The sequence below is a fragment of the Anser brachyrhynchus genome (assembly GCF_964034855.1).
Source record: "Anser brachyrhynchus genome assembly, chromosome: 9".
Lineage (NCBI taxonomy): Eukaryota > Metazoa > Chordata > Aves > Anseriformes > Anatidae > Anser > Anser brachyrhynchus.
This window is the reverse complement of record NC_137703.1, coordinates 17140326-17162293: the sequence shown is the minus strand read 5'-3', so window position 1 is coordinate 17162293 and position 21968 is coordinate 17140326. Positions and strand designations below refer to the sequence as shown.

Here is a 21968-nt window from a genome sequence, read left to right as displayed (position 1 = left end):
CAGCTAAACAACTGTTCTGATTGATCAAAACAAAATGGAGAAGAATTGCTTTAAGTGGATTACCTATTTCAGAGAATTGCTGGAAAAAATAAGTTTCAGAAGCATCTTATTTCCACTTGTTTTTCAGTTTAAAGGAAATATTAGGATAATGATATTTTAAAACGTAAAAAAAAATGAAAAATTAAAGATTTGTTTGAGTTGTGCAGTATTTATTCTTGGACTGTTGTCTCCCCAGATTTGTAAATCTTAAAACCAAAAACAAGCAACAAAAAAAGCTTCCATCCAGTTCTGACTATTTGTCATTCTGTGCAATGTAATTGTCACGTATTACAGTGTGTGACACAGTGAATAGCAATGAAGGATATGAAAAGAAAGGAATTTTCCCACTGACCATTTTAAAATACTTTCTATTGACATCTGCAGGTATCTGGTGCAGAATGAGGCAAGCATTCGGCTTTATACTGGTAGCACATTCTTCAGCTCATGGTTAAATTGCAGTTCAGTCCTTTCTGTAAAATTAGATAGATTTTTTTTTTTTTTTTTGTCCAGGGAATGGTTTCTACTACTGGAGGATTCTGTTTTTGTTTTTTTTGCATATTGTTGGGTGATCTTGCTTTTCCTAGTGCTATGCAGTAGTTATTTAATTATTATTATTACGGAATCTAGATAAAAGTCATTGTAAAATTTAGATTCCATTTTGCTGTCAACATAAAACCTCAAAGAAATGTGCTCCTCTCTATGCAGAAATGTACTCTCGGGTGAACTGCCGAACTCCATTCATGAATTTCTTTTCATTTTTAGGGAGAAGAAGCTGATGACGATGACATATACAATGTTCTTTCAACGTTAAAGAGGTTAACCTCTTTTCACAAGTATGTGTTTTGTTCCCTTGAAAATTTGCAGTTATCATTTCAGCAAGTATTAGCTGGTGTCTGGTGTTAAAAAATGAGAACATTTAAGGTGTAAAATACGAAATAGAGATTGATGAATGACTGGTGGCATTTGTACTACTACTTGGATTCACCAGCGTCCTTGGTTAGTTAATGGCTACTTTTACAGATTTGGTTTGCAAATGGCATAACCTCCCTTGCACTAAATGATTTTATACCTGTTCTACCACAAAAATGATACTCTTCTGCATGACATACAGTCAGTGCACAAGGGACACTTCTTATCTCTGGCACCTGTGGATGCAAAATAAATCTTTGCTTTGACCTTCAGCTTAGAAAGGCCCTGGAGGAAGTTGTTTTCTCAGTTTCTCAATGCCTTTGAAGTGTTTCTGCTCAAAATTAGGAAAATGAGCAGTAGTAATAATTAATGATTGATGATAAAAATTTGGAAGATGCTTTCTCTTCCTGCTGAAGTGCCAGGAATAGTTTCTTGTGGAGTTGTTGGCAACATTTTTACTTTGTGGGTTACACAGATTCTCCTTCAGTAAGCTCAGGGTGAACCAGCCAACTGGAACCAGGCAGCAGCTTTCCAGGGTTCTGCTGCTCTCAGTTATACCTTTGGGCACTCTCGTAACTTGTAGAGCAACCTGGAAATTTTCACTCGAATTGTCTGAATTTTGGTATATAGCACAAAGAACTAATCTTCCCCTTGTATCAACTATAGGAAGTAATTGCTCTTGTTAAGCATGTAGGAAAGCTTCATATTCAGATGTCTGAGAGCCACAAATCATTTTTTCCTTATGACAGGATTTGAGAGGATCTTTTTTCTGCCACCTCTTTTATACCGGTTAGTGGTTTTGGTTTGGGGGTTTTGGTTCTCTTTCCTTACTGTGCTTACTATTCACTTATCTTGAATCCTGTATTGGATCACTGTATGATACGGTTCTGAACTGTCTGCTCTTTGTTTCCATTCAACAGGAGTCCCGCAGAGATCATTAAATTGTGTCTAATTTCTGTAGTGCAGCAGGCTGACACGTGCAAATTAGGTTTTCAGTCTCCCTGGTAACAGACTGGAGCCACTTCTGCTTTTCCTGAGAGGACTGGTGAAAGCTGTAGTTCACAATGAAGAAAAAAGCACAAATCTAAAGACTTTCCTGAGGTTCTCCCATATTTATTTTTTTCCTTTAGGTTTCCAGTTCTCTAGAGAGAGATTTCAAATTCTAAACAAAGCTTTGTGGAATGACACACAAATTAGGGTAAGGGACGTCTACCTTCATCTTTAAACAATAGGAAAGAGAAAAGAATCAAATCTTAAAAGCTGAAGAGCAGCTGTGTATCATTTCTCAGCAGATTTGTTATAAATAACAGATTATTATAGAAAGATTATAGTTCAATGAGAATTTCTAATTAATATCTGCTTGCATCTAAAGAAGTAACGAAATCTTTTCATTACTCTACTGAATGTTACATCCGCCGTGACTTATTTGTGAAGGGAAACAATCATACCATCTGAGACAGAATTTTTGCCAAATCTTTAGCTGTGAGGTTAGGATCTTCAATTCTAAACTTGCATTGAGCATTCTTATCTCAAAGTACAGTTGCTCTTGTCAGATACTGTCATTGTCTGTCATCAACCGCAAGCCAAAGTCAATGGAAGAAGTTGAATGGAAGAAGGCTAACAACAGATACCTTTTAGATCTTATAAAACTGCTCTGACAAAGGAAAGCAGCTGTTGGGGGCTTTGAATAGAAACAAGTCTCTCCTATGTTTCAGTGACAGAAATTTACCTTATTTGTGCTTATGTTTCCTTTGTAGTTACTGCTTCTTCATACTCCAGGAAAAAGTAACCCAGCAAGTTGGAATGACCATGGCAGGAATTATCAGAAAAGCCTTCCAGACCAAAAACCCTTCTGTACTGAGATTTCCCAAGCCTGAGCTAATCCTCTTTCCAAGTGGATCATTTCTTGGCGATTTTTCATTTGGGAATGACTTAACTTTAAAAGTGGATCCTTAGAAGATCAGGAGGGATATTCTGTAGACCATATTCGCTGCCCAGTTTTCCTCCCATTTAAGCTAATTTAAATCAAGTTTGTTAATGAAGTCAGTCAGTACTAGAAAAGATCCATCTCCCTACATTCTGGAACGGTGCAACCAATTCAATGGGAGATGGATGTTTTGGAAAGGCCATAAAGCTACTTCAAAAACGGTTTGCAGCACACTTTTTAATAGAGGTCTTTTCATCAAACAAGGATATTCATATTTCAATACGAATGAAATTCATCATTACAATGTTTATTTCCAAGTTTTCAGAATGTAATAATAAGTTCTTTGAGGTCTTCTGCACAGAACACCTGGAGTAAACATCTAAGCTTGTTTTCTAAGATTGTTTTCTTTGCCGGGGTCTCACTGACATTAAAGCATTTTTTTCTGTCCTTACATACATGGAGACAATCTTTCCATATAGGCTCAATTCATCTGAGCTTTCACACTTAATATATCAGTGCTGTAGCAGTTTGTATATCTGCAGTTGTTATTTAATCACTCCAGTTGATTCCATGACATGAATCTCAAGTATCACCTCTTTTCCTCTGGATGTGCCCTTTTCCATACTCCCTTGTGTATAGAACATTGTTTCTTATTTAGAAATCAGGATTGTTGTTATTACTGCCCAGTAGTCCTCAAACATAATACAGAATTTGATTCCTCCCTGCCTCCACTCTGACTTCAGAAGCTTGGTGATGGCTATAGTAACTCTCCAGACACGACTTGTCTTTTTATCAGAATAAGCAGGATCAGGCAGGGCTCTTCCCAGGACAGGTATATTCATGATCAGATCTTCTCTTCCTGTTAGAGAAACCCCTCACTTAACCTTTTTTTCCAGTAGTTGACCAATACATCGTAACAGATTCCTTCAGACTAAGTTATTCAATCTGGAAGAAGTAGAAATTATGATAAATGAAACCTTAGTAGAGAAATAAGACTGCATCCAGCAGAGCTGTTCAAAGCCCAAGGTACTGCTTCTGTGACTTTGTGCTGCTTTAATAAGAGAACAGTTTCATGGGCAGAGAGATCACTTCTGCTCCCAGGAATTTTTGTAGGCTGCTTCTTTCCACGCTTTCAGAAACACTGTGGAGATGGTACCTTTACTTCATCTGACTACTTTCTGGTTGAAATACGCCCCAGCAGACAGTGCTACCCATAGGGATGAAAATAAACCTCCTTTGATGAAGTGTTGGGCCTTGTTTTCTGTAGTCCAGGAAGACTCTGAAATGGAAGGGATTAAGATAAGGAAAATGCTGTGTTGTATGAATTTTCATTCTTGGAGCCTCGGTGTTGGAAAATCTGAACCTTTGTGGAGGATTGGGTTGTGTCCAAGGTATCTTTTTCACTATCATTTTGGTTGCTAAGTAGTTCAAAAGAGACAAAAGTGTACTAGAATATGTCTAAATGTAATGTGGAAGCTTTTATTCAAGGAAGTTTATATTGAAAAAAATACTCTCAAAATTGTCTCTAGTTAGTATTTTTCAGCTTTGGAAGCTGGATAGATCTTCCTGAGGACAGTTGTAAGGCCAAGCTCCAAGCAAAAAGCTAAGGTGCCCCCAGCTGTCAGGATAATGGGGAATGCCCCCTGCAACAGCTGCCTGACAGTAAGGGCTCTAAAATGAAAAGACAGACGTGAGACAATTTTTCATTTCATATTCTTTGTAGAATAATCTATGGTGATATCTGCCTCTGCACACCAAGGAGATTTTACTGCTTTAATTACAGTGCTGTAATTAAGGAGGTACAACTCTGCCTTGCTAGCAACCCTGTGATTTGCTGAAGCAGGATCTGTGTGCTTTATATGACTAATCAGAGGCATTTCTCTGACAGCCTATAATTTATCTATAAAATATTTTACTTCCATACTTTGGAGATAAATCCAGAAGGTGGAGGAGATGTTGCTTTTTTGTTTGTTGGGGGGGTTGTTTGTTTTGCTTCATTTTAGATTTTCCTATAGTTTTTCTTCTGTTCATGGATCTTAATTAGAAGTTAAGATGCACCTTTGCTTAATGGCACAACCCTAGAGAGGATACTTCATTTATTTTCAGCTCGAGGACACTAAGTGCTATGTTTTCTGTGAAAATTTTATCAGTGAGGTTTTCCAGATTATGGGGCCAACACACTCCAGACTGGGAAACATTTCATACTAAGGGTCTCAGCAGGATCTCAGAGCTCCTGGTTCAGCCTCTGTTCGTTACAGAAGTAGAGAATTATTCTTTCTCACTGAGCAGGGTAGTTAATTATTTAAACAAAGTCAGGCAGCTCCAACACAGGGCAGAAGCAGAGTGGTGGGAAAAGTGGGCATATCTTGGTGATGAAGGTGCTGGGATGAAAGGGAACTAGACGGATGAGACTGCTTTATCTAATTTAGACCAGCCAATTCAGTCTGAGCATCCCTTCTTCTTCCAGGTGAGTATTTTAATCACCACATTTTTTATTATTTTGAGGTGGCATTCTCTGTTATAAACATATAAATGGTTTCAAATTTTCAGTTTTACTCTACTAGAGAACAGTATTAAAACTAAATTTGTTATGAAATATAATTCTTGTCTTTCATGTAACCTTAATGTTTTGTAATTTATTTAGTATTTCTCAGTTCTTTATTAAAAAACTATAATATAAGCTGTTGGAAGTGTGTAAGACTATAAAGTATATGTTGCTAATCTCATTTGTATTCCTCTCCGTGGCAAATCAGGTTGGTACAATTGAAATGTGAAACACTGAATGGAGGGAGTGGTTAACACCATATCTGTCTCATATACATGTACATCATTCTGACTTTAGATATTCCAGGATATTTAGTGATAAAATATATTATTTTTCGCCAAATGATAAGGCAGAAGATTATGTAATTTTTCCTTAAAGCAATTTTTCATTCAGTATACACTACTGCAGTTGGGCTATAGTTCCTGCTGCATGCCAGAGAAGTGCCTTCTGAAGTTCTGCCAAAGTTTAGAACAAAAGAGGCAACAATTATGATTTAGAGGCAACACTGAGAAGGGGATTGTAGCTACATTTAAGTAACTTTAAAGTTGCACGGTATGCATCAAGTTTACCTCCTTCCTACAGAAATATAATGTAGTAAAACATTCTTTTCCTCTATCATCAGAAAACCTAACTTATGCTTTTAACATGATGTGAACTAATTGTGCAGCTGCCTTGTCAGCATACTCTATTGTCTCGGCTTTGCAAAAATACCGAACTGCTCACTGAGCTGCCAGGTCAGACTATATTCTTGCTGTGATGTGGAGTTTTGGGAAATATAACTAATCTCTTTATTATCTCTCGTTCTAGTGCTCATGATCTCACAAAATGGGATCTGTTCAGTAACTGCTACAGATTACTAAGAACTGGAATTGAACATGGAGCTATGCCAGAACAGGTACCATCAGCAACATGTGTCTTGCATCATCTGAGGATTCAGTGTTTAAAAGACTCTAGTGATAGAGAAGTTCAATAAATTAATGCACTAGTGGCAGTTATTTAGGGAAATCATGGAGTCTTAAATGAAGTTACTCTTGTAGTGAAGCACTGTCCATGAGGTGGAAAATCTTGGATACTGCTCTTGTTTTTTCTTTTTACTCTGTGTGATTTTGAGCTACTTGCCTCACCTTTCACCTTTCTCATTTGTAAAGTAAGAAATAACTAATGTTCCTGGCTGTGAAAAGCACTCCATAAGACATGATCTTTACACAGAAACCCATCATTTGTAAACCTTGGCTGCAGTTCAAATTATTGCAGTTATTGTGCATTGAAGGTACAATGGGTGCTTATGAAAACCACGAACCTTTCTCATTTCAGTTAGAAGCCAGTTGTTAATTCTAATCCAACTTCATTTAGGAAAAAATAAATCCATGACATCCGTTGAAGTGCTTTTGAGGTAGGAGGTGTTGGTAGGTCTGAGGCTTTTCTCACAGCCAACGGAGGTGAAAGTAGCTGGAGCCATAACAGAGACTGACTCTCCTAGCCAAACTCATTGCCACATGCCTGTTTCGAAGCCAAGGCTTTAAGCAGTGGGACCTTCTGCTCTCTCTGCATTTGCTACTTAATGCTGGAATTGTGCTGCCTGGAGGGAAGGGGCCAGCAGATAAAAAAAATGTTCTTGCAACTGCCAGCCATCTTTTCAGCTTCTGGGCTTAGTAGATACGTGTGTAAGCTCCTCAAATACTTCTGTAAGGCCTTGGGGAAAAAAACTTCTGAAACCTGAAGTCTCCTCAGTATTTCTTTCCTCAGTCCACTGGAAGGAGTTTTCTGGAAAGGAGCAGTTTGGCTTTTAGTAATATCTTTTAAAAAAACATTTTTTAAAGCAGCTAAAAGCTGTTACAAACTTGACTTAGTATGCACAGAATCATTAACCGTTGGAAGCATCTTCATACTGAAAAGATTGTGGAATTTTTAACACCTGTTATAGAACTGAAATTTTTAAAAGACATTGATGCTTTTTAGGATATCACAAATACTAATCCTGTCTTTCCACGAGAAAAATATTTATTTACTCTTTTTCGTTTTTAAAAATTGTGCTACTAGTTCATTTGATAATGGAACAAATTTCAAGGCATTTTTACTCGTGAAGTAAGATTTAGAGGTATTTAAACAAATACTTTTGAACTGAGATATGTAGATGTTGGGTTGTACATCTGTCATGCTGTGATGTCACCTTTTGCTGTATTCCCAGGCACAGTTTTCTGTTCTGTTTTGTTTCCTAGCATATCCACAGTATTTTTTTCATTGTAATAGCCTAGTTTCTTATTGCACCAACCTGACCAAGGAAAAACGTACCCTTGAAAATTAAAGATACTACCTGTGAGCTGCTCCTGTTTTTCTCCTCAAAATGCGTTATGCATTTTACATACACTTTGCTGATTTGTTTGGTATTTCCAATATGCTCAGATTCTGTGTGTTTCCTCTGTTACAGATAGTTGTTCAGGCGCTGCAGTGTTCGCATTACTCTATTCTCTGGCAGCTGGTAAAAATCACTGAAGGCTCCCCTTCCAAAGTAAGTAGATTATACAATCTTTGCTGAAGAAACACAGCTTAACCTAAAAAGACATAAGACCTGATTCTCTTTAACTCCACCAAGTACAGTTATTTCATGCCCTTGTGAAGCTGATATAAAATGTTTGTTTTGACTTACTCACTACTTTAAGATCCGTTTAATATCATGCATATGTCTCAGTAAGCCAAACAAACAGCAGAGGCTTGTCTCCATCAGGGTTCGATACTAGTTGATTTTTATATTTTTATTGCTGAAGATACTTAATGCACTTTATTGTGAGTTTGCAGTTTGCATGAATGAATAAGTTGACAATGCTTGCCTAACAGTTGCAGGCAATGCTACTGATTTGCACACCACAGATAGCTTAGATTTTTGTGTATTTAGCTTGTTTACCTTTTACAAACGTCTTTCATGTTGCTAAATATAAATGTAGACTTACTAGCAGGAGACAATACTAATAAAAAGCAAGTGCATGCAAGTGTAATCCACTAAGGACAATGTTACATGTAACTTGATCATTATACTTAGCTTTTCCAGGGCCTATCCTTAGCAATTTTTCAACGAGAGGCCAATACCTGGTCTTTTAGGACTTCTTCAGAAGTAACACATCACATTAAAGTTGTATGAAAACTGTAATAGTAAGTGTACTTCTCCATCAGCTTCAAAAAGTGCTATACTAAAGGACTAATAAAATCAGCGTTTTATGTACTTAAAATGATAATTCTATTGTAATTTTTTTTCAATGCTGACATTGACATTTAAAAGAGCTACTAGAAAATAGGAATTATTGATACTATTTATTCTGAATTTCGGAGGTGTTTTCTCAATCTCTTTGGCATGGTAGTAGTATTTAGTATCACATTTCAATTCCTTATAACTGGAAAAACTGGATATATCCCGTTTGGTTTAAATGAATTCAGAATCTCATCACAATAAAGCATCTCAAGTCCTCCTAGCTAGCAGCATTGTTTTCCTTAGGGAGAAATTTCACTTTGACAGAAGGAGATAAATAACTAAAACTAAATTCAGGAGGCCATATAACACGTTAGCCTGTAAGTCCATAAAACCAACACACCAAATCTTGTTCTAATGGTTCCCTAGTAAAGAAAACTGGACTGCTGGTTATCTGTACTGGGTGCAGGGAGGCAAGAACTTAGAGCACTTTGGTCGACCATTGAAGCCTAGGTGCTGTCTTCAACAGCTTTATTAAATTCTTCCCCAAGTGCTCTGATTGTTGGGGATTTGCTAGGTGACTTACCCACTCCTGAAGATGCCCAGCAACTCTGTCCTCCTGCTTTCTGGGCCTTTGAGCAGTGGATGCTGTCTTACCCTGCTCTGGTTGTATAAGCTCAGAGCATTCAGTGAGCTTATTATCTCCTTTCACTGCATTTTTCCATTTTTTTAAATAAATACAGTGAAGTGGTGCAGTATAATATTGATCATGCAGAGTGATAACCAGTAGCATTACAGGAAAAAAGGTTTTGTGTTTTCTTGTCTCTAAATTTTAGCAAAAGAAGCATACTTACCATAAAATGCAGGTAGCAGCCAATGTATATGTCATCTATCTGTACAAGACCTGGTCAAGAGGTTTGCATTTTGGTATTTATGTGGTCTGTTGTTTGCAATTTTGGTATTAATGTGGTCTGTTGTTTGCAATGTCAACAGGATGGTCCAGTTAAACTGAAAGAGAAAAGGCCCTTTACTTTAGTAAATGGGTTTTTCTTGCAGACAAGCTCAGTGCAGTTGTATATTTTTTCCTACTTTTCAAAATAGGATACATTTATATGATGCATTGTTTTATGAAATGGATGAAAAACAGCTTTGACCTTTCATGTGCTTCTAGTACTATTCATGTATTCTGTTGTGACTCATATTAGTCATTCTGTGGATCACAGGAATTTAAAGGACTATGAAAGCTCTGTGGTGAACAACTATTTGAAGTACAAGCCAATTATGTTTCTGGAATCCCCAGTGAAAATCATAATCACTCTAAACTAGAGAGCTCTTATTACTTTAATGTTTGGGGTTTCACCTCACACCTACAAAAGTAATCAATGTTTTGCATCCTTAGTTCTACGGAGCACTCCATTGATGCCCTTCAGCTCTTCCTACCTGAACAGGAGCCTCAGCTTTGCCCATGTGTTTGTCCTATGTGTTTTTATATGAAACTTTTAATTTTAATTTGTTGACTGTGAAAATGAATCCAGAGTGCAGTATATCCATCCTTTAATCTGTTAGATCATTTTACCCATGGTTGTTTGCCGTGATTTAGGCTTGCTTATAAGTTAGCAGACATTAAATGGAATCAATCACTTCAGAAGTAAGATGTATGGGAAGACAAAGTCATTAATGGGGAGCATATCAGAATGAAGAATGGTGTATTTCATTAACATTTTGAAGTTATTCAGGCTCTTAAATGAACAGTTCTGACACATTATTGTAATATGTAGATCCATCTAGCTTTCTAGTGGTCCTTTTCTGTAGCTGTAGCTTTTCTGTACGTCTAAGGACATATGGAGGTGATGCTTTGTAGACTGAAGTAGTATCTTTAATAGACCAATGAATATAGCTGTAAAAAAATGATAGGATTTTGGGCACATAAGCCCTTTAGGTTTAAAATAACAGCAGATTTCAATGCAAAATATAAAGTGAGAATAATTTCATGGTTTCCGTTTAGATACAGACCAGGTAAGCTGTCTCTGAAAGAAAAGGAAAAAGTTGTTCGTACCTATAGGAAGGTGGGAGCAAGGGAATTGGAGGTGATAAGAAGCTACCAGGTGGGAGGTAGGAGCTGGATAGTGGGAAGGGAAGGGAAGGGAAGGGAAGGGAAGGGAAGGGAAGGGAAGGGAAGGGAAGGGAAGGGAAGGGAAGGGAAGGGAAGGGAAGGGAAGGGAAGGGAAGGGAAGGGAAGGGAAGGGAAGGGAAGATAGGTGACAGATGAAAAGGCTAACGGGGAGAAAATAATTTATAGTAGGCTGTAAAACTAATCTGTCCAAGTCTTTGTTTGTCTTGTATCTAGTAGATTTATGAATTGTGTTCCCAGGCTCATGTTTAGAAGATGATATTTTTAGATTTCCCTTGAGCATCCAGGCTGAGAGATCAGAGATGGAGGGATTGATTTGTAAGAAATGTTCATCCGCTACCAGCTGGGTCATACTCACAAATAGTAGTTGCTCTGTTGCTCTTTCAAAGTGAGTTCTTTGAATAGAGTTCAAAATTGCTTAATAATTTTGTTAATAATTTGGTTCTGGGGTAAGGTCATACATGACAGCTAGGGATATACCACTGGGAACAGAATCTTTTAAGAATGAAGTTATTCTTTATCTGGTGTTCAGATGGCTCTTCCAGAAATACAGCCTCTCTCACAAAAGGATTGCCCTTGTTTGGAAGCTGTCTGTTTAGATCACCGTGGCAGGCATTATGCCCAAGCCCAGGATACATTTATTGCTTTCTGCGGGACACTTTGTATTACAGCTGTTGGGCATGTCTTGGATTCTGGCTGACTACATGAGGCTAGGGGTACTGGTGTGTAGGCTTAATATGTGTGGCAGGGAAAAGCTGTTTGACTCTTGTTTAAATCAAATTAGGGTCAAGACAGCTTATTGATTTATTAAAGACACAAAATTGACCTGCAAGCAGTGAAATACATCTCCAGGATCAGTATCAGCAATACAGCAGGTAAACCACAATATTTCACACTTCAGAAATGCTAATTAACATGTACACATTTTGAAGTACCCTGCTGGTAACTATTTACAATTGACTCCAATCCCCTCCCCAACATACACAATTCAGAGTTACACACACATTTAATTACACATGTACACCTCCACTCCCACAGGACGTGGGAGGTGTATGTCCACTGCCCTTCTTTAGGGAGCAGGAGATCCCCTACTTACACACGGCTGCTCTTGGACATGAGGGTGCTCCAGCTTCATGTATATCCATGCCACTTCCTCCAGTCTGCAAATCCATGTGCCAGTGCAAAGCACTCTACAGAGTCATCTGGACACCCTTGAGGTGTGCGTTCCCACGTGTTGCACCCCAGACTGGCAGTCCTTCAGCTGGATGCAGGCTACTTAGGGCTTGCAGCAGGGAGGATGCCCCGCGAGGCCTAGGGAACGGTGGCAGCGCTGCGTGTCTGGTGTGGTTTCACTGCCCTGCTGCTCCACCCCAAGGGGGCTCCTTGATCACAAATTTTCACAACTCTTTTGTAATTCTTTTCAAAGTGATTTCTGCTTTTCTCAAAGGCTTCTTGGTAATCTCCTGGTTACTGTTTAATCCGGTCATTTTAAGCAACTTCATTGTTAACTTTCCTTTTAGCATTATCGGTTTTTAGGCAAACAACCCCTCGGAGCGGTTGGTGGTGGCTGCTCTGTCCACACACACTGTTGCACTCATGTTCTTATCATACCGGCTGTTGGTATCCAGGCTTATTACCAAGAGGATGCTCTGCAAATTTCCCCACACTGTGTAATATGGTTTGCAGATTGCAATTTTGATCGTAATGCTTAAGAGAATGATACCAGCATAGAATACTTTAAAGACATTTTAATGTCTTTAATTACTGATTATTTGAAGTAGTAAGAAAGTCCAAATTCTCTGCCAAGTAAGATTCCACCAGTTAACTTAAATACAGCACAGAGTTGAGACAGAGTTATTTCAAAACTCTTTTTCAAGGTGTCCTGTGGAAAAAAATGGCATCCTGGAAGTAAACATTGATTGGTGGGTAAGGATGAAATGCATAAGCCTGGAAGTGTCCCTACTCCAGTGCTCTGATCATTGGCCTTGCCTCTTGGAAGCGTTCAGAAGAGGCCGAGGCCAGCACCGTGGCTGTCGGTGAGCAGAGCAGGGCTCTTCGTGGTAACTTGCACACTGCTCGGGGGAGGTGATTTATATTGTGCCATTTGTGGGACCGGTCTGTTGTAGCCTAGAGAAAAAGCTTTCTTCAAATTAAAAGGGGCTTGAAGGTAGTTTCAAAGGAAACTGATAATTTCCCAGTGAGAGTTCTCTTGTCTGTAGATCATAGGGAACAAGTCCAGTGCTTTGAGGTAGAAGACAGGTATTAGATTATACAGGTTTTTTTTTCCATCTAGATCTATGCATGTATTCAATAAACCAGGTGCCTGGGACTGTTGTACAATGCACTGTGCATGTACATAATGAAAAGGAAATATCTATAGAAGAATAGAGTCCTAAATCTTACAACAGTAAGAAAAAGGATGAATAGAGCAGGCATTCATAGGCAAGACAAATGGCGAAACAGTTCTGAACGAGCAGCAGCCAGACTAGCCAAATGCATAGCTATTACTAGCTGATTAGTAGGCGGAGGAATTAGTAGAGAGGAATTAAAGAGGGATTTCAGGAACAACGTAGTGACTTGGTGACTTTTCATATTTATATTGGCACAATGAAAGCAAGCACAAAATGCTGAAGGGAAGAAAAGAGTCACAAGGTGCAAAAGGTTGTGCTCCACAGTAGCATCGAGAGCTAAGGGCTCTTGAACATTGTAATGTTTCTCAAAGAATTGGAGTTGCAAGAAGAAGGAAGTGAATACTCAATACAAGTAGTTTAGAGGAAAGGCAATGGGAAAATATGAAGAAAAGCCACTAGCAAAAGTACAGCATTTCTAAAAAGCTTAAATGGGGGGGGGGGGAAACACTTCAGTTTAAAGCTAGAAAATAACTGCAAAATTTTAGGTAAGTCTTGTGAATACAGTTGTTCAGTTACAGTTGGTGGCAAAAACAGTGTAAGTCCTTGCTCTTAGTGGCTCATTCTTGTTCTATGTACTAGTTAAATTTTAAGATATAAGCTGTACAGTTCTGGAAAGGATTATTTTTATCCTGGGTCACTTCAGTAATTCAGTTCGCAGTGTGACCCCATGGCTTTACCTTAGCAACCTAGAGGACAGTAAATTTTTTATACCAGTTCTTCTGCTGAAGCCCACATAGCATGTAATCACACCTCAAGAACCTTGGCTGTGTTCCTTAGAGTGGTGAAAGACTTGAAAATCGAATTCATTTTTTTCCATACCATTTTCTTAAACAAACAAACAGACAAATAAGCAAAAAAGAAAAAATAAAATCATTACCACTCTACAGTAGTCTGGGAATTTCACCAAATTTAGCAAAGTTCCAGATGGCTCTGTTGCACTGTTCAGGGGGGCTTTCTTTTGCTGTTTCTAACTTTTCAAATTGAATGTTTGTCATGCCGGCAAGCAAGAGGATAATAAATAGCGTATACCTAGGTGTTATTCAGCTGTTGACAGAAAGAAAAATGGGAGACATGCAATTTTTAACCTTTATCTAGGATTTTTTGTGGGTTTTAGTTTCTCTTTTGAATTCGCTAGCATCTAAATGGGAGATAATTATGATGAAAAGCAATTTCTATAGATAGATAGAAATTGAAGTGATTGTAATACCAATATTTAAAGGCATAAACCATATGATTATGTAACACAGCAAACGTATAAGCCTAGCATCAGTCCTAGGTAAAATACTTGGAATGGCTGATAGAAAACAGTCAGTACAAGGCTGAAGGACACAAAGAACATGGCCAACAAATGAGACTGGAAGGAATAAGGAAATTTGTTCTTGAGAAGATTGTATTTTTGACTGATAAAAACACTATTTTGAAATACCAATTTCTGTGGACATTAGTATCACATTGCATTTCAGGTTAATATGTGCATTTAATGTAATTTATATTCAGTATCTCAAAACTGGTTAATATATTAGATGAAAATTGAAATTGGGAAATCATCACACAATGCAACAGCTTCTGATGCATTCCAAGAGGAATCCATTTGCAGCTAAAAACTGATTATTATTTTTAACAATTATGAGGGAAGGTAAAGTAAAACTTTTTAAAATGCGGATCAATTGATAAACAAATTACAATTAAATAAGCAAAGAGGCATTTTAATGCAGCCAAACAGAAGACATATCTGGGAACAAGAATGCTGATCAGTGGAAAGTTGTGACTTAGAAGAGAGCAGAGCTACCTTACACGTCATGTAATCGTGGTGTAATGCAGTAGCAGAAAGGGATCCTTGCCTTTATTAACAGAGAAAAATGATTAGGAGTAAGAAGGCAATATAACTTATAGATCTTCAGAGTCCAGATTAGAAAACCACACTTAAGTCTATTGAAAATTACGAGAGGTTCAGAGATTTAGGAACACACTGGTTGCTTCAGTGCAGACCTGCCTTCTGTTGTGAATCAGTACAGAAAGAGCATATGGGCCACAAAAAGTCTTTCAGTAAACAAAGAATAACAAGATCTTACGATAGGGTGCAATAAAAGAAATTAACACTAGAAATGAGCCGTATGGATTGAGCATCCATCATAATCAAAAATCAGTGCATATGCACTATGTAGGTTCTTTAGATAGGTTAGATGTTGTTCTGTAGGGCACACTGTCTTCCATCGGAAAGCTGATACAGGTAGGTACCATGGAGGGAATGGCAGCAGTAGTGGTATGCCAGCAGCCTCAGTGTGAATTAATGGCTGTGACGAGCCCTCCTTTATATGAAATCTCTGATGGTGAAAGGGAAGAGAAAGATCTTCAAAGCAATGCTTGCAGGTGAATGTAAGAAATGCAGCCGGACAGAGGCAGACAGGGCAGAAGCTGTGTTTGTATCGCCTGAGCAATGCAGAGTAGCAGAATCTGTAAATCAGTGCTGACAAAGCTGGTCATTTTGACAAAACATGAAGCTAACACAAAGTCCTAGTGATTTGTGGTTTGTATTTTGTTCCCTGTGTTGAGTTTGGTCCTAATGTAAACAGAGTAATTAAGTAGGTGCCCAGCTATGTAGTTTTCAGTAAATTTCTTGGCAACAAGACAGAGGCTGTCCTAGCTTTTCACATAGGAGCTTTTCACAAATATTTTCTTCTGTAATTTCTTACTTCCAGGTGGCTGTTTGCTACATACTTAGGATTATGCTCCGGTATCTTATGTTTTATTTTGATTTGTTTTCACCAGTTCACTTTGTTATCCGTAAAAAAAATACGTATTCATCAGGGTACGTCATAGGTAGCCCCAGGTCAAAGTACCCAGCTTTCCTATTGAACCCGCCACTTCTGGTACCCACAGCTAAAATATACATGGATTGTCTCTAGATGAAGGTGATCAAACCAGGCATTTGTTTATTATTTTTTTTTTACCCACAAATCCTTCTTCCTCCAGATCAACAAACCTCCCTCCTTCTTCCCTAAGTCATTCGATTTCTGTGATATGCCTTCACATTTCCAACATCTGCACATGGTTAGGAGAATGTTTTTGTTGAACTCAAGACACCTTATTGGTATTTTTTGTTCACATTGATTAATCTACATACAGAATTCTTTATAAACCACCATGTGTGTTGACCTTGATGTATTGAACATTTTCTTCTGAAACATTTATACTCTACATCCAAATAAAATACAGATAATATTACCTCAGGAATGTATTGCTTTATTAGTAGTATTTATTACAAGGAACCTTGGGCCATTCTTCTGAAAAATAATGACTTGTTTTACTCTGTGCTATATGAATAGCATACGTTTTATGGCCTCTGTCTATGTTTTGGTAGTGTATAGGATTGAATGTATGAAATTATCACCATCCTCTTGTTTTGATTTGTTCTAGCAAACTTTTATTAATATTTATATATTTCCCTTTTATTCCTTATTCTAGGAGGACTTACTGGTATTGAGGAAAACTGTGAAATCCTTTCTGGCTGTCTGCCAGCAGTGTCTATCAAATGTCAACACTCCAGTAAAAGAACAGGTAAGAGAAATGTCTGTCACATGCTTTTACAAAAGTGTGAGTATTGAACTGTAGGAAAACTCAAGATGACACTTACTACACCAAAGTTAAAATAAAGTCATGTGTGCCTTCTGTCTAAGTAAAACTGAACAAACACTTCATAAAAAGAATTATATTAAAATTACCTTCAAAGCACAGCTAATGTCAGATTCACTTTTGATATAATAGTGGATGCTTAGGCTCATGTTCAGCTGTCTGTAGGCATCTAACTGAATCACCAAAAATTAAAGTCTATTCCTTTACTTAATTACTGTATTAATAGACAGAAACAGGCACTTTTAGAGGATGATTGAGACCTCAAATTGGCTAAATCTTTCTCTGCGTGTTTCTGGATTTTTTTCCCTAGTATTGAGTAATAGAGAATTTAGAGTGACTACTTTCCTACACAAGTCAAATGTCTGAATTTAGATTGGAAGAATTGAAGCCTTGATATTTATCATTATTTTGTCATCCTAATAATTCCATTAAATGTAGCAATGCATGCTAATTTTTGTGTCTCTTTTACCCATGGTAGCTAATGAGAGAAAACTGAGGTTTCTAGCAGTACACATCATACTTCTCTATATTTTCTAGCAGGAAATCTATGTTAATTAATTTTACAAAAATACTCTGAATTGCACTAAGAATGTAGTTTCACACTATGCAAAACTAGTTGCTTGACTGGTAGTTATGTCGCCTTGGTAAATCAGAAAAAAATATCCAGTTATACAGTGTCTTCATTATATAAAAAACAAGATCTGGAGGGGGTTTTTTAGATTCTCATGAATGTGGTCATTACAGCTCAGGTTGCTGTGCTTCCCTATTTGGAAAGCTGACTGAAAACATAAGTGCGTACATTTGTCTACATGTGAGCGTATGCCAAAGGTTTGTGTTTATGAAATATAATTATAGTAAGGTATCCATTTTGGGGGATTCAGTGTAGTTATCCAGTTATCTGTGTTAGATTTTTGGAAAGCCACACATGCACAGAGTGAGAAGCTTCTGCTATGTATGTCTAGAAATTGAAATAAAAGAAATTAAATCCAAGGAGTTGTTGAAATAATTTGTGGTCTCTACAATAAACAATAGCTGCTTTGTTTGCAAAGATCTTAGGAATGTTTGCTGATTTCTATCAGGTCTGTTGACATCTTTTAGTTGTCTAAAATTGCATTTCTGTGTCAGCACTTCCACGATTTTGCAAAGACTAACTAAATGGCACACATTTACTTGCTTATGTTTTTTTTAAAAGATAATACTTCTTAAAAGATAGTTTTATTTTTTCAAAAGATAGCTCTGCTTGGCATTTACGCTGTGTTCTGCAAGTTGATAAATATGAATATTAAAGGCTCAGAGATCTTCCTACCTTATGTATTTTTAAAGGACTCTTATATGTCATTGTCTTGCAGCAGATTTAAGTTTCGTAATTATATTTAGTACTCTGAGTAGTTACTCTTAACATAGAATATATTTTATTAACATTGTATAATGTGAAGATAATGTCTAACTTCATGAAAATACTAACGATTCTAGCATAAACTAGGTTTAATGTTGCTTCTACATCAACAAATGGTAAATGATCCTTACCATTACTGCCATGTTTTTGTGCTTGATGTATTTTGAAATGTTTTAATTCTCTTTCTCTCAAATCTTCTTTTCATTGGTAATATAAACGTTTCTTAGAAGCTCCTTTTCAGTTCACAATTCTGTGGAAGTTTTCAAGACTCTGCTAGACAAAGCCATGGCCAACCAGATGTAGAGACAGCAAGAGTCCCAGTCAGAGTAGGTTGGGCTAGAGACCTTCCAACTAATTCTTCTATGAACTTTTTAATTTTCTTCCTTAAAAAGTCTCTTTCTGCAAGTGCAGGAACTGTTCCTTAATCCTTTTATTTTGCTAGATCTTTTGAGAATTCATGTTATATTTTCTCACTAGCTTATTTGTTTCTTAATCTATACATTATTCTCAGAGAAGATCAATTACATATCGAAGGAGAGAAAAATGTGTTAAGTATTTATTAGAAACAGAACTGAAACATTCCAAATTTTCTTAGACTGAGTGAAATAAATCTGTGACTAGACATATTTACAATATATAGACATTTGTACATGCTGTCTTTATATTGATCAGAAATAAAAACTTTCAGTGTGTGATTTGTATCCACCTGTTTTTTAGAGGTCTACATTAGTATTAGCTTGAATGTCAAATGTCAAATGCATGTCAAAGGAGTTTAGGGCAGCTGAGATCATCACTGAAATCAATCCCGATGTTTTTTGGATGCTGTGAAGAAAAATCCCAAATACTGGCACCTGTCTCCAAAGTCTAAATTGATCATGGTTTACAACTATTTGCATTTTGTTCTTGTGTAAGTGTAGCTCACTCGGATTTTATAACATACTCCACGAGATGAGTGGGCTGCTCTGACACTCAGAATTCACAAAGCTTTCATGTTGGAGGTTTGTAAAGCAGGTTGCTCTCACAGCTTTTCTGAACGTTCGAAAGTATGTTTAAATACACATTTAACTGTGTTTCTCCTCACCTACCTAAACACTTGTTCTAAAGTCAGTCTTAAACACTAATAGGTGGGAGTTTATAAAAGCATGCATTCAGCTGTTTGTAGAGGGGAATATAGGGCTGAATTAAAGCCTATGCTGGATTTCATTAATCAGACAGGGCTATTCTGCAGTCTGCGTTCATTTGAAAACCCCTTTGGCCTACCCCCTACCTGGGAATTGTGATTGATAGTGCCCGGAGTGAGACTCCTGCAGGCTCCTGGGAAAGACGCAGCGTATCCAGCGTTGATCTTCTAGGAGTCTTTTTGCACATTTGTACTTTAAACCTTCCTCTCTTTCTCCGTTCTCAGAACCAAAGGTTAAAGATAGAGAAACTAAAATGATTAAGAAATTCTATCTGAAAGATGCTCAGGCATTGAATGTAATGCAAATAAATACAGCTAGTTATACTGCTCCAACATAAGCCATTGGGGAGAACAGTATTATTCTCATGCATGAGAGTATACAGATAAACCCTTGAAAGAAACAAAATTACTTATAGCTACTTTTTCTCTTTTCCCAGGTAATGAGGGTATAACAGTAATGAGTAAAAATCATTAAAAATTCTGCCCTGATGGACTGTTACCTAGATTTGAAAGCCATGCAGAATTACTTGATTGTTTCCACAGAGAATTGTTAGAGAAATTCTGCAAAGATTTCATTGCTTACATCTGTTTCCCTGTATTTTCAGGATCTGAGAGTGACTCAGCTTGGATTTTACCTTATAATGTTACTCTTTTTTTTTTTTCTCATTTAACTTTTCTATCTGTTTATCAACAAGAGGTGTTTTTTCTTTACTACAGTCCTTGGAGCAGAGGTATATTTAGAGTTCTCGTAGAGAAGAAATGGAAGTGTAGTATCATGGATGTGGTAAGAGGGGTAAACACAGTTCTCAACATTAGAAATAAAAGGCAAAATACTTTAAAGATAATGGAAACCCTAGTGGACGCTTCTCACAGCACAAAAAAAGCTATGAATCAGTATAGTTAAGGACGGATGTTTAATAATAGTGGGAAAACATTTAGAAATCAGATAAATGTTATTTTGTTTTGCACTTACTTGACATACGCTTCTTACTCTTAATACATCTCTTTTACTTTTCAGGCTTTCATGTTGCTTTGTGATCTCTTGATGATTTTTAGTCATCAGCTGATGACTGGAGGTAGAGAAGGTCTTCAGCCTTTGGTGTTTAATCCAGACTCAGGCCTTCAGTCAGAACTTCTCAGTTTTGTGATGGACCATGTCTTCATTGACCAAGATGATGAAAACCAGAGCATGGGTACGTTTAGCCTTCATGTTTTCTACTTACCTTTTTTCGTAACAAACACGTAAGAGAGAAGAAAATAGAATTTTCAGAAAAGTTTGCTCAAAAATGTTTTCAGAATTACTGTTCTTTATTGGGGGGGGGGGGATAAGTGTGAATATGAAGTATTCAATGTTATGTCTGTTAAAGAAGAAAAAGTAGTTACAAAGTTCACTTCATAAAAATGGGTGTTTTCAGAAGACATGGGACTGGCCTATAAACTACATTTTATTAATCCGTACAAAATTATTTACTGATCTTTTCCTCTGCAGTATTTTTGAAAATAAATATTGTCTTAGTTCAGTGACAGACTTCATTTAGTATGGCTTCAAGGGAAAAAGCACGACAGAACAGTACATGGAAGAAAAATCCTTTCAAGTTTCAAAACAGAGTTACAGGACTGTGAGACGAATCTTACCATCAAAGCTCTAGGCAAGGATGGTCTTAAGAAACTCTGGTGTTACTAAATAAATACCCACTCTGCTTTCCCCCCCACCCCTCCCCCCTCACCCAAAAAAAAATAATAATAAATCGAGCTCAGGATTGATTTGAAAATTCATTGGAGACTGGGAGACTGCTTGGAGAAGTATTGCGTGTGCTTGCTTGCTTTGTTGTTATTTCCTAGGCATCTGTGTGTGTGTGGCCATGCTTTGAGAAGCGAGAGTTAAAGCATCTCTACTTCCTCAGAAGGATGACTGGAGATTTTTGGCTTTCAGTCAGGAAGGGTTGGATTTGTCATTGACATCTGTTTTTAAATAACTCGCTTCTGCTGTGTGTTACAAATGCCTAAGTGAGATACAGAGGTACCCAGCTTCTGAATCCTAAATATCTTTGGACAAGCGATGGATTCCCAGATGGTCGAAAAATATGAAACACGTGCTGAATGTGTACTGTAGTGTTCTTTTTGCACATTTTCTGAATTTCCATTGAACTCAGTTACTTGTATGTTATGGTGGCATGTAAGTGCTATTTTTGATCTGTTAAGACAGTAGTGGGTAGAACTACGGTCTCAGAGAATTTATTCTTGCTCTAAAGGTCCTTTCAGCCTTCTAGATAACATCTTTTTTGAGCATCTTTTTAAGGGTTACAGTGGCCTGAGAAGAATGCATTTTGACACACAACTCCACCAGAAATCCACAGTGCAAGTTAATCATACTTTGTGAGTTCAAAGTTCAGAATAATAAATCAAGAATAGATTTTAGGAGGACAGTATTTATTTTTCTTGGCTCTTGAGGAACATTAGGGTTTTTTAACATCCTGTGATTGGACTGGGAAGACAGCAAAAAGATGGATGAAGATCTTTTTATGTAATCTCCATTCCCTAATGCTCCTCTGACTCCATGAAGTCCGTGTGACGATTTACAACTTTAGGTATTCAGAACATATCAGTAACTATAAA

General features: G+C 37.3%; 1 protein-coding gene across 9 annotated transcripts in view; it reads left to right on the top strand.

Moving 5' to 3' along the window:
• The window catches only part of STAG1 (STAG1 cohesin complex component), a 185922-nt gene that overhangs the window by 141070 nt on the left and 22884 nt on the right, over nucleotides 1-21968 (top strand). For all 9 annotated transcript variants that reach the window (XM_080604104.1, XM_080604103.1, XM_080604102.1 and 6 more), the window contains 5 exons: nucleotides 802-872; nucleotides 6228-6315; nucleotides 7849-7929; nucleotides 16609-16701; nucleotides 20371-20545. In XM_080604104.1, coding sequence (XP_080460230.1) covers nucleotides 802-872; nucleotides 6228-6315; nucleotides 7849-7929; nucleotides 16609-16701; nucleotides 20371-20545 — 508 coding nt within the window. The remainder of the gene's footprint in view (nucleotides 1-801; nucleotides 873-6227; nucleotides 6316-7848; nucleotides 7930-16608; nucleotides 16702-20370; nucleotides 20546-21968) is intronic.